At 38.0% G+C, this 12,727-nt stretch overlaps 2 protein-coding genes across 2 annotated transcripts in view; both read left to right on the forward strand.

Annotated features, from left to right (window-relative positions):
• Positions 1 to 12,727, forward strand: part of LOC143623262 (calcium-dependent lipid-binding protein-like) — a 147,217-nt gene that overhangs the window by 115,799 nt on the left and 18,691 nt on the right. The gene's annotated exons all lie outside the window — the stretch shown is intronic.
• On the forward strand, positions 681 to 12,535 carry LOC143623162 (uncharacterized). The gene is made up of 10 exons (XM_077094130.1): positions 681 to 700; positions 776 to 881; positions 975 to 979; positions 3,520 to 3,655; positions 3,735 to 3,767; positions 3,856 to 3,911; positions 4,023 to 4,143; positions 11,845 to 12,024; positions 12,127 to 12,171; positions 12,278 to 12,535. Exons 1-10 carry the CDS (start codon positions 681 to 683, stop codon positions 12,533 to 12,535), a joined length of 960 nt encoding a protein of 319 aa, XP_076950245.1.

Consider the following 12,727-nt stretch of genomic DNA (forward strand, 5'->3'; position numbering starts at 1 on the left):
TGTTTCGAACAACGATTGTGTACTGAAGGTTCGTATACTTAGACTGTGGCGTTTGAAGGACAACAATAAACCGGGAGAGGACTGGTACATCGAAATGATTTTACAAGATGAGATGGTATGCAAACTATACAACTATAATTGTTTATATTTTTTTTATTTCTTTCTCATTATATAAAATTAATTGTTATAATGTTTGTCTTATTAATAATGTGACAGGGTCATAGATTGCAGGCGTATGTAAGGAAAGCTTGCATACCGAAACATGATGTTTGGCTAGCTGAGAATCGGTCATCAATTGTTCGTAAACCTTCCCTTGATGCAAATCTGTCAACATACCGTTATGTTGACAGCCCACACAAGCTCTGTTTCACATCAGAAACTCGACTTTCGATTTGTGATGAGTTTAAAGGTCACATTTATGGATTGTCGTTTGCTACCTTTGACGATATCAAAGCCAAGAACATAACTCAGAATGGAACAATAGGTTTCCTCTTTTGCATCTTTTAAACAAATTTAGTTTTAAATTCTATACATTAAATGACGACAGCTAAATAGGATCATTTAATATATCTTTTATTCCTCATTATCAATTTTTTCCCAGATGTAATCGGTCATGTCAGCAAGTTTTTACCAATAAAAACTTATTCTTCCCAAAGTCACAACACCAGAATCGAAGAACAATGGAATTTGCTGACTTGAGGTATTGTTAATAATAATATATTATCATGTATAATCAAATAATTAATTTTTGATAACTTATAATTTTGTTTGTCAGTGGCAATAAGATTTATCTCACCTTATGGGATGACTATCTTAAACAACTTACCAAATATGTTGCGGACAACCCGAATGAGGAGTATCTCATTATCGTCATCATGGAGGTATCATTAACAATTGTATCTTTTATATTTTATCCTTAAAATTCAATATAGTTAATAATTCTAATTTTACATACGTGTGTATGATTTTTCCAGGAAATGTATATGTCCAAAACTCTTATGGTAACGTTGTTTCAAGGTTGATGATCAATGATTACTTGTATGAAGTTATTGATTACAAGAAACGGTAATTTATTATAACTAATTAACTATAATCTAATTTCATTACATGTGACATTCGTTAATTTCGGGTCACTTTTGTTATGTAAACCCGACCCGTTTGTAACCCGAACATTTCAAATATATAAAATATTGGATCTTGTCATTTAAAATATATAAAACATATAAAATATTGTTTTTTTTATATTATGTATTGTTTGACCATTTAAACATACCCATTTTTATGCAAACCATAAAAGAATCTTTATACCCAACCCTTCACTCCTTCCCTATATATACATACCCATCTTCTTCATTTTACTCTTGCTACATCTCCAAAAAACTCTCTCAAACTCTATAGATTCAAGGTTGTTATTTCTTATGTATTTTTGAAGTTTTGACTTCTCAAGTCAAACTAACTATAGTCTTTCATTCTAACTTGTTCATCTAACATTACTAACTCTTGAATATGGTGGTACAACATATATATAATACACACCCCTTGTTTCCTTTATTTGTTACTTCACCGACTTTGGTTGGTTAAGTTTCGAATGCCATAAGGCAAGGCTTCATGGAGGACTTCGTGTTCTTGATATATATTTACACACACATAACTTATTATACATATCACTTATGACTAACTTCTAACCCTTTAGTTTGTTCATCTTATTTACAAGTTCCATGGTGTGGGTTTGTATAAGACTAACCTCGGTTTAACCGAAACTAGTCCAAACCGAAAACCGAACTTTTGTTTACTAGTTTTTTTAAAATAGTTGTTTAAACATGTTTATTGCTAGATTTGAGTTTCAAAAATCATTTTTACAAGTTCTTTGATATTAAGCATATGGAATCCATCTATGAACTCGTTGGGAGATGGAAACCGAACTAAACCAAAACTTTTGCTTAAAAGACTTCTAGTTAACTTTTTTTGTTGTAAAATTTAAGTTTTCTTCATTTATAAACCAATATACAAGTTCTATGATATTTGGGCATGTAGAAACCATCTATGAACTATTTGTGAGATGGAGACCGAACTATACCGACTTTTACTCGCTTAAGACACACAAGTGTGTTTTTAGTTATCAAGACTTGTATATTTCTTTAAAAAAAATAGTTTACAAACTGATTTTAATTATTTTTCTTAAGTACTTGGAATAGTTGGATCCAACTTGATCTCATAACATAGTTTGGACCGACAAAACCGAACACTCGCTTAACGTGCGTTGTTAGTTCTAAACAATAGATCTACGTACTTGGTTAAGTGTTAGTATGTTTTAATGAGTTATCACATAACAATTAATATTTTGGAAAGTTGACTTTGGGTTCGACCATTTGTCAAGACCCGAACCGAAAACCCGAACACTCGTTAAAAACCCGTTTTAGTATCTTTAGCCTAATGGAACTTGCATTTTAGCATTTTCCCCACCTTATTACTTAACATTGGTTAAGTAAATATTAAGGTTAGATACTTTAACCCGGTTTTGAGCAAACTTACATTTTTTAAAAGGGTTATTATTATAAATTCTTAAATAGTTACATTTTAAACCTTGAACTTTAATTGATTAGTTTTTGCAACAATTATTTTATTTAAAGATCTTCAAGACAACCTTTCTAAATCCAAGACTTTCTTTTATTTAGGCTTCATACGTTAAACTCGTCGTTCCGGCAAATCTCCAAATAATCAATCTTTCAAGTTTATTACTTGAACGTGAGTAACTTCATACCCCGTTTTCTATCTTTTATTTTGGGGGTGACATTTCAACTTATCTAAACTAAATGTTTTATACTTGGGGTCTTAAACCACAAACGTTGTTGTATACCTTACTTGAATAATTGCTCGATTTGGTGTTCTATGCTTATTTGACTATGTGTTTATCGCTTTTGGATGGTGGAACTATAAATCCTAGACCATTTGGCAACCCCTCATGGCAAGGTGTCGTTAACGTAATGCAATTAACGATAACTATAAAATCCTAGACTATTTGGCAACCCCTTATAGTTAGGTGTCGCTAACTTGTTAGCGATAACTATTTATCCAAGTTTATAGCTATTATTTATGGTTTTGTATACTAGTTTTGTGGCTTTTCATACTATATATCTATTGTTCAAACTTATGAATTGCTCACCAACCTTTGTGTTGATAAACTTTATTTTATGAAATGTTACAGGTTTGCATCTAGGTTGATTATGGAGTTCGGTGAAGAAAACATCACAAATACCGTTAGGATATTAGCAAAAATGAACAATATTTGATTTGCTATATTTTGTTGTATTTGAGTTATGAATATTTGGTTATGTGACATTTTCGATGTTGTGAAATGAAATGAGTTTGTTAAATATTGTCGCTTTAAATAGTGTCATGTGCTTATGAGCAATCGTTGCACCCCGGCATGTTCCGCCGCCTTTGGTCGGGGTGTGACATTACATGTATACATTATTATTTATTTAAAACACCTTATGACTTAATTTTCTTAAATAATAGGTTGTTTGAAATATCTTCTAAAGTCGATGTCGAAGTACCTAAACCGGTTGGTTCATCTATGCTGCTAATTATTAAGGATGAGTTTTTGAAGAAGTTTCTGTTCTATTCAATCAGTGATCTTTGTACCATTTTGGAGGTATATAACCATTTGTATTTATAAAAACTCATGTTCAGTTTTATTTTTACTAAAAAGTTCATTATGTTTTTTATTGTAGGCTAAAAACGTCATCATAATTGGTACCGTTAAGGCAAATAGTAGGTAACAAGGAATGGTACTTTAATGGATGCAAACGTCGTAGTCGTAAGGTTACTTCTGTTTTTGTTGATGGAGTGAAGGTTTATGAATGTAAGAATTCAAGTTGTAATTCTCTAGGCGTAACCGCTGGACCAAGGTAGAATTTTATATGTTTAAAATTTAAAATACTAATACTTTTTCAGTGAATAATATTAAAGTTAAAAGGGGTTTTAGAAGACTTTTTTAAATAATCCTCTTTATTTTACAGATTTCGTATTCCAATACATGTCCAAGATACCATCGGTGTTGTTTCGCTTACGTTGTTTGATCGTGATGCTAGACAGTTGTTCAATAAGGCTGCTGATGAATTTGTTACCAGTGATGTTGAGGTATGATCTTTTTTAGATAATAAGTCAATTTATATTTTGTTATAGCATCCATGTTTTATCAAACTCCACGTTCGTACGATCATCTGATAAAATGTCATTTATGTCTTTTGTTTCAGTCATCTACACAGTTGACTTCACTATATTACTTTTGTGTTTATTATATTGTTTTTTTTGTTTCATTTTTTAGAAACATCAACTTCTCATATTTTATATACATAAAATAAAACGCAAAATACTTTTTTCCGATTGAACATTATTTTCAAATCTTTGACTATACGCTAATTTAGTTTTACATAGAATATCTTACTTTTCTTTCGTTATAGTTTTCAACTTCCTTAAATCATTTATGATTATGTTTAGTTAATCATGTAACATCCCGAAATTTCAAGATAATATTAATTATATTACTTAATAATAGAGGGAAAGTTTACTCGGGTTATCAGGAAATAAATAAAAGAATAGGAGTTGGTATGGGTCGGGCTAGTGTTGGGTAATGGATGTGGGTTGTGGACTTGGATTAATTAGGATGGGTTAAATGAGAATGGGCCTTAGGTCCATGGGATCTCAGGGATATAAATACCCTAACACCCCAAAATATCTTCATTCTATCTTTATCCAAGCACACTCCACACACACATACACTAACTTCGCCGGAACCGGGCCGAGCCAAGGGAAGAATCGGACTGATCCGAGAGTGAGAGAGGGCGACTAGTTGCGTTAACAAGTTAAAGGAGATCCAAACAAGCCCAAAAAGGTATGATTCTTGATCTTTGAAGTTTAAAGATCCAAGCTTTTTAGTGTTTAAGTGACCGAAAATGGTCGGGAAGTGTAGTGGGTGGTATTGAACCTTAACAAGGGTGTTAAAATCGCCCGAAATGTTGATCAGGAACCGAAACAGCGGACATCTGGGCAACTTCGCCTTCATCTGGGCAACTTCGCCTTCATCTGGGCAACTTCGCCTTCAAGCGATGAACTTCGCCTGCAAGCTAAGTTCGCCTGATGAACTTCGCCTGCAAGCTAAGTTCGCCTGATGACAAGTTCGCCTGAGGTTTAAGTTCGCCTGATGATAAGTTCGCCTGAGGTTTAACTTCGCCTAAAGCTAAGTTCGCCTGATGACAAGTTCGCCTGAGGTTTAAGTTCGCCTGATGATAAGTTCGCCTGAGGTTTAACTTCGCCTAAAGCTAAGTTCGCCTGAGGTTTAACTTCGCCTAAAGCTAAGTTCGCCTGAGGTTTAACTTCGCCTGAAGCCAAGTTCGCCCGAGAGTTAACTTCGCCTAAAGCCAAGTTTGATTAGAAAATAAATTATCAAGCGATAAGTTAAAGTAAGCTAATACTAGGCCACCAGATTAGATCAGACGAGTATTGATACGTGTAACTTGTACAGTCAGCCGAGCTCAGATAGAGAAGGGATTTACAGCTATCAGAAAAAGAAGCAGAATTCAGGTGAGTTTCTAGCCCCATTCCTTGTTATGTTTTCGGGGCTGTGTGCATACTCGATGTGTTGTTAATACATTTATCCTAAGTGATAAGTGTATGTCATATGTGATATGTGTGATAGATAGGAATGATTGTTTGTCGGTACGCGAACGATCTTCGGATATTGCGCGTACTGTCAGGTTAAAAATAAAGGTACGAATATTATATATCGAAGATGTATGAATATTTCAAATGAATACTTGTCGGGGCGTGAACGATCTTCGGATATTGCACGTAACGACAAGGGGTATGGTTGTTAAATGAATGAGGTAAGGAATGCCTAGAGTGTTCTTATGTTATAATGTAAGTATGTGTATATAGGTACACGAATGGCATGTGAGTTCTACGTTCGACATAGTAAGTTAGGATGGCAAATCCCTCTAGCTTCTGTCGGACATAGACTCGGCTGGTGATGGCGTAGTTAAGGACTGCGAGCCTTATACGTGAAGTAGATGATATATGTAAACGTAGATAAGGACTGCGAACCTTATACGTAATGTAGATAGGCGTCAGCATAGGAAAGGACTGTGAACCTTATACGTGCTGATTTTGTAGCATAGGGGAGGACTGCGAACCTCGTACGTGCTATGAATTAGGTTGCAACATAGGGAAGGACTGCGAACCTTGTACGTGTTGTGGATGTATTTCAGCATAGGAAAGGACTGTGAACCTTATACGTGCTGATTTTGTAGCATAGGGGAGGACTGCGAACCTCGTACGTGCTATGAATTAGGTTGCAACATAGGGAAGGACTGCGAACCTTGTACGTGTTGTGGATGTATTTCAGCATAGGAAAGGACTGTGAACCTTATACGTGCTGATTTTGTAGCATAGGGGAGGACTGCGAACCTCGTACGTGCTATGAATTAGGTTGCAACATAGGGAAGGACTGCGAACCTTGTACGTGTTGTGGATGTATTTCAGCATAGGAAAGGACTGTGAACCTTATACGTGCTGATTTTGTAGCATAGGGGAGGACTGCGAACCTCGTACGTGCTATGAATTAGGTTGCAACATAGGGAAGGACTGCGAACCTTGTACGTGTTGTGGATGTACTATGGTATAGGGAAGGACCGCGATCCTTGTACGTACCATAAATGGTGAACATAGGTAAGGACTGCGAACCTTGTACGTGTTCACGACCTTGAGTACTGGTATAGACGGTGAACTATGAACGTACTCTCGGTAGACTGAGGTTAGTGATTGTAGATATGTATGTATGTATGGTAGCAAGTATGTATGTAGAACAGAAGGGTAACTAGTGAAGTATGGATATGTATCTACAGATATGTATGTATGTGTATGTATCGTATGGCGTTCGATTAACTTGAACTCACTCAGCGTAGCTGACTTTTAGTATGCACGCAGGTGAGCTGATTATAGAGTTAGCATGAGGATGACACACGTCATGGATTGAACGGCTGGCATCTGAAGAAAGAAGTAAAGATGTTTTAAATATAAAGTTTTGTGTTATGGTATCAAAGAAAAGATTTAATGTTTTGTAACAAATGATTGATGTTTTATATTCCGCGAAAAGTTTTAATAAACTCTGATTTGAAGAACTGTGTTTTTGAGTAAATCCGACGCTAAAGTAGGGTCACCGGGTTCGGGGCCTTACAAGTTGGTATCAGAGCATAAGTTCGAGAGATTTAAGCATCCTACATGCTTAGACTCGAACAGAGAATGGGATTTAAGTAAGAAAAGAAAGAAGATGCCAGTTCAAGAATGCCATGTGTCGCTCAAGCAAAAAAAATCAGTAAAGGTAAGGTGTATGATTAAATGATATATGTTAATGAGAAAGAAAAGATACGTGAACGATAAGGATAGAAGTAATTGATTGTTTGATTTGACTAACTGCTTAAGTAGAACCAGCACAAATAGACTCATAAAGGGAAGCGAATAGGACACGGAAAGCAACGTGATCAGCTAGTCACAGCTGGCCACTGTTATTACCTGTTAGCCTTGCTATCCTTGTACTAAATAGTTCCTTGAGTGATGATGTTTGTGTTGTCCCTTTAAGAATACTGATGGCTGGAGCTGGAGAAGTTGTGGGAACTGGGGGTCGCACTGGACGTCGTGGCAGGCCTCGTCTTGTCCGGCAACCCTCGGTAGAAGAAGCTTCCCACACCGAAGATGAAGGAAGCGCCGCTGGAGGAGACCAGAACAACAACGAAGAAGTTCAACTTAGCCCTGCAGTTCAAGCAGCCATTGTTCAAGCTGTAGTTGCTGCTGTGAAGAACCTGAATCCCGAAGGATCTGCTGGAAGCCGTGAACGAACTGCTGAAGGGGCGGGTGGTGATGGTAGGAAGGATGGGGAAGGAGAAAGAGGGGCCTTGAGTGAGGATAAGTCTACGAAAGTCGATGATAGGAGAAGATGCCAAGGTGGGTGCAACTATAAGTCCTTCAAAGGATGCGACCCGCCAAAGCTGACTGGTTTGGGAGACGCAATCGCTACTCTCCAATGGATAGCCACAATGGACAAGGTTATCCGCATTAGCGAATGCCGTCCCGACCAAGCTGTGGGTTATGCTACTCAGTTATTTGAGGAAGAAGCTATGTATTGGTGGGAAGGTGTGGAGCAGAGAAAGACTAGGGATGAGATCAAGGCGATGAGATGGGACGATCTGAAGGAGTTGGTGATGAAAAAGTTCTGCGCAGATGCCGAGGTTGAAAGGACGGAGATGAAGTTCTTGAATTTAAAGGCCGGTATGATGACGCATCGTGAGTATACTACTGAATTCAACCGACTATCTAGGTTGGTGCCTGATATGGTTGACACTGAGGTCAAAAGAATCAAATGTTATATGAGGGGATTGCCACAAAAAGTCCGCATGTTGGTCAGGGCAAATAAACCTGCTACTTTTGACTCTGCTGTTGAACTTGCAGAAGTGGTTTATGCTGACCTGGCTGAGGACGATGTGGTGGTGGGGGAAAAGAAGGAGAAGAAATGGGCTACCTCTGCTAAGCGGTCTGGCGAGATGGTGACAACAACTGATGAGAGGAAGACCAAGGTTGGGAACAAGGATGCGTGTAAGACGTGTGGGCGAGTGCACCCGGGGGAATGCAGGATTGGGACAGACAGGTGCTATCGGTGCGGAAAGGGTGGGCATTACTCTCGAGACTGCCCTGATCGTCCAAAGTGCTACAAATGCGGAAAAACTGACCACATGGCTAGGGATTGCAAGGAATCAGGGGCGGGAGGTGCGGAAAGATAAAGACTTGGGGAAACTGCAGAGAGGAACGCTTGATGAAGGAATAATTGTTCATGCAATGGTTTTATTAAGTTGCTTTTGCTTAAGGACTTGTTGTGTGTTAAGGTTTAAAACTTATGGTTATCAGTGACGTGTAATATATTGAGTAGGTTATGAATGATTATTATGTTATGATGAAATGTTGTTTTAGACAATAGTGTTAAAAATACTAATCGAAGCCCTTGGAGGTATGAGATGAGTTGTGGTACATCGAGGGTCTCATGGACAAGCTACCTTAAATAGCTAAAACACATGACCACCATTCGATGACTGCAAAGTCGGAAGTAAGAAGGATAACTCAGAAAGCGAAGGCGATTCAATAAAGCGTGTAAATTTAAGAAGTTTTTCCTTTTATAGGGAATAAGTTAGGTTTCGGGGACGAAACCTCTTTAAGGAGGGAAGACTTGTAACATCCCGAAATTTCAAGATAATATTAATTATATTTCTTAATAATAGAGGGAAAGTTTACTCGGGTTATCAGGAAATAAATAAAAGAATAGGAGTTGGTATGGGTCGGGCTAGTGTTGGGTAATGGATGTGGGTTGTGGACTTGGATTAATTAGGATGGGTTAAATGAGAATGGGCCTTAGGTCCATGGGATCTCAGGGATATAAATACCCTAACACCCCAAAATATCTTCATTCTATCTTTATCCAAGCACACTCCACACACACATACACTAACTTCGCCGGAACCAGGCCGAGCCAAGGGAAGAATCGGACTGATCCGAGAGTGAGAGAGGGCGACTAGTTGCGTTAACAAGTTAAAGGAGATCCAAACAAGCCCAAAAAGGTATGATTCTTGATCTTTGAAGTTTAAAGATCCAAGCTTTTTAGTGTTTAAGTGACCGAAAATGGTCGGGAAGTGTAGTGGGTGGTATTGAACCTTAACAAGGGTGTTAAAATCGCCCGAAATGTTGATCAGAAACCGAAACAGCGGACATCTTGGCAACTTCGCCTTCATCTGGGCAACTTCGCCTTCAAGCGATGAACTTCGCCTGCAAGCTAAGTTCGCCTGATGAACTTCGCCTGCAAGCTAAGTTCGCCTGATGACAAGTTCGCCAGAGGTTTAAGTTCGCCTGATGATAAGTTCGCCTGAGGTTTAACTTCGCCTAAAGCTAAGTTCGCCTGATGACAAGTTCGCCTGAGGTTTAAGTTCGCCTGATGATAAGTTCGCCTGAGGTTTAACTTCGCCTAAAGCTAAGTTCGCCTGAGGTTTAACTTCGCCTGAAGCCAAGTTCGCCCGAGAGTTAACTTCGCCTAAAGCCAAGTTTGATTAGAAAATAAATTATCAAGCGATAAGTTAAAGTAAGCTAATACTAGGCCACCAGATTAGATCAGACGAGTATTGATACGTGTAACTTGTACAGTCAGCCGAGCTCAGATAGAGAAGGGATTTACAGCTATCAGAAAAAGAAGCAGAATTCAGGTGAGTTTCTAGCCCCATTCCTTGTTATGTTTTCGGGGCTGTGTGCATACTCGATGTGTTGTTAATACATTTATCCTAAGTGATAAGTGTATGTCATATGTGATATGTGTGATAGATAGGAATGATTGTTTGTCGGTACGCGAACGATCTTCGGATATTGCGCGTACTGTCAGGTTAAAAATAAAGGTACGAATATTATATATCGAAGATGTATGAATATTTCAAATGAATACTTGTCGGGGCGTGAACGATCTTCGGATATTGCACGTAACGACAAGGGGTATGGTTGTTAAATGAATGAGGTAAGGAATGCCTAGAGTGTTCTTATGTTATAATGTAAGTATGTGTATATAGGTACACGAATGGCATGTGAGTTCTACGTTCGACATAGTAAGTTAGGATGGCAAATCCCTCTAGCTTCTGTCGGACATAGACTCGGCTGGTGATGGCGTAGTTAAGGACTGCGAGCCTTATACGTGAAGTAGATGATATATGTAAACGTAGATAAGGACTGCGAACCTTATACGTAATGTAGATAGGCGTCAGCATAGGAAAGGACTGTGAACCTTATACGTGCTGATTTTGTAGCATAGGGGAGGACTGCGAACCTCGTACGTGCTATGAATTAGGTTGCAACATAGGGAAGGACTGCGAACCTTGTACGTGTTGTGGATGTATTTCAGCATAGGAAAGGACTGTGAACCTTATACGTGCTGATTTTGTAGCATAGGGGAGGACTGCGAACCTCGTACGTGCTATGAATTAGGTTGCAACATAGGGAAGGACTGCGAACCTTGTACGTGTTGTGGATGTATTTCAGCATAGGAAAGGACTGTGAACCTTATACGTGCTGATTTTGTAGCATAGGGGAGGACTGCGAACCTCGTACGTGCTATGAATTAGGTTGCAACATAGGGAAGGACTGCGAACCTTGTACGTGTTGTGGATGTACTATGGTATAGGGAAGGACCGCGATCCTTGTACGTACCATAAATGGTGAACATAGGTAAGGACTGCGAACCTTGTACGTGTTCACGACCTTGAGTACAGGTATAGACGGTGAACTATGAACGTACTCTCGGTAGACTGAGGTTAGTGATTGTAGATATGTATGTATGTATGGTAGAAAGTATGTATGTAGAACAGAAGGGTAACTAGTGAAGTATGGATATGTATCTACAGATATGTATGTATGTGTATGTATCGTATGGCGTTCGATTAACTAGAACTCACTCAGCGTAGCTGACTTTTAGTATGCACGCAGGTGAGCTGATTATAGAGTTAGCATGAGGATGACACACGGCATGGATTGAACGGCTGGCATCTGAAGAAAGAAGTAAAGATGTTTTAAATATAAAGTTTTGTGTTATGGTATCAAAGAAAAGATTTAATGTTTTGTAACAAATGATTGATGTTTTATATTCCGCGAAAAGTTTTAATAAACTCTGATTTGAAGAACTGTGTTTATGAGTAAATCCGACGCTAAAGTAGGGTCACCGGGTTCGGGGCCTTACAACTCATCATTTTCTTAACTGTTATGTTGAAGCTTGAACCGATGCACACGTTTCTTGAAGAACTCAATATTATATTAGAGAAAAAGTTTGCTTTCATTGTTGAGGTTAGTGACTACAATATCAGAAACTCATATGACGTATACGGTGTCACCAAGTTAACAGATGACGAGGACGTTCTTAATGATCTTGATAAACAGCTTGCTAATGGTCAGGTATGATGATTGTTTCCATTTTTAAAACTATTCAAATGTACATAACCAAATTGTGTATTTATTTCATTAAATTTAACTTCATGTGCAGCCTAATGGCAATAGTCTTTAACAGTTGGATCAACCTCTGGCCTGAAATCAACCGAAAAGGTAACACCTAAAACATAATTATGGATTATTAATCCGTTTCTCTTAATATAATAATTTTATACATCAAAATGTGTATACTAAAAATGAAGGATAAACTGATTCGTAGGAGTTGTTGACGCCTTTGTCCGACCACTTCACTCCTCTTTCAAATTCTGAAGATGTTATTCCTGATCGTCTTTCATCGCTTGACGGAAAGGATATTTCTTTACCTATGATTGATGTAAAACTCAAGCGGAAGTTGGATGACACTTATGATGGTCAGGATGACACTGGTATGTCTGCAACCAAGACGAAGGTTGATGAACAACCAACTGTTGATGCTAATGTTGCTGACGGAGATATCGTTCAAATGAAAAACATATAAAATGGACAAGGGCGCAAGTTCGTAATAAAAGCAGCTTCTTGCATGCATTTTTTGTTTTTTTAATTGTTTGACTATGGATGTGTTTAATGACATTTTTGTTCTTAATTTGACGTTGTGATTTTGGTTTTATTTATCTTGCTTGATTTTGATATGGATATCAATGAACTTGTGTTTTCCCTATGTTATGTGTTG

This window comes from Bidens hawaiensis, unplaced genomic scaffold (assembly GCF_021521415.1).
Source record: "Bidens hawaiensis isolate Kalapana, Puna unplaced genomic scaffold, B.hawaiensis_p1.1 tig00003356_1, whole genome shotgun sequence".
NCBI classification, from domain to species: Eukaryota; Viridiplantae; Streptophyta; class Magnoliopsida; order Asterales; family Asteraceae; genus Bidens; species Bidens hawaiensis.

Coding starts and splice junctions, on each gene's coding strand:
- LOC143623162 (XM_077094130.1), top strand. CDS start 681: ATGGAATTTGCTGACTTGAG. Junction 3,912..4,022: donor GGCGTAACCGCTGGACCAAG/GTAGAATTTTAT, acceptor TTTATTTTACAG/ATTTCGTATTCCAATACATG. Junction 4,144..11,844: donor TTGTTACCAGTGATGTTGAG/GTATGATCTTTT, acceptor GTTATGTTGAAG/CTTGAACCGATGCACACGTT.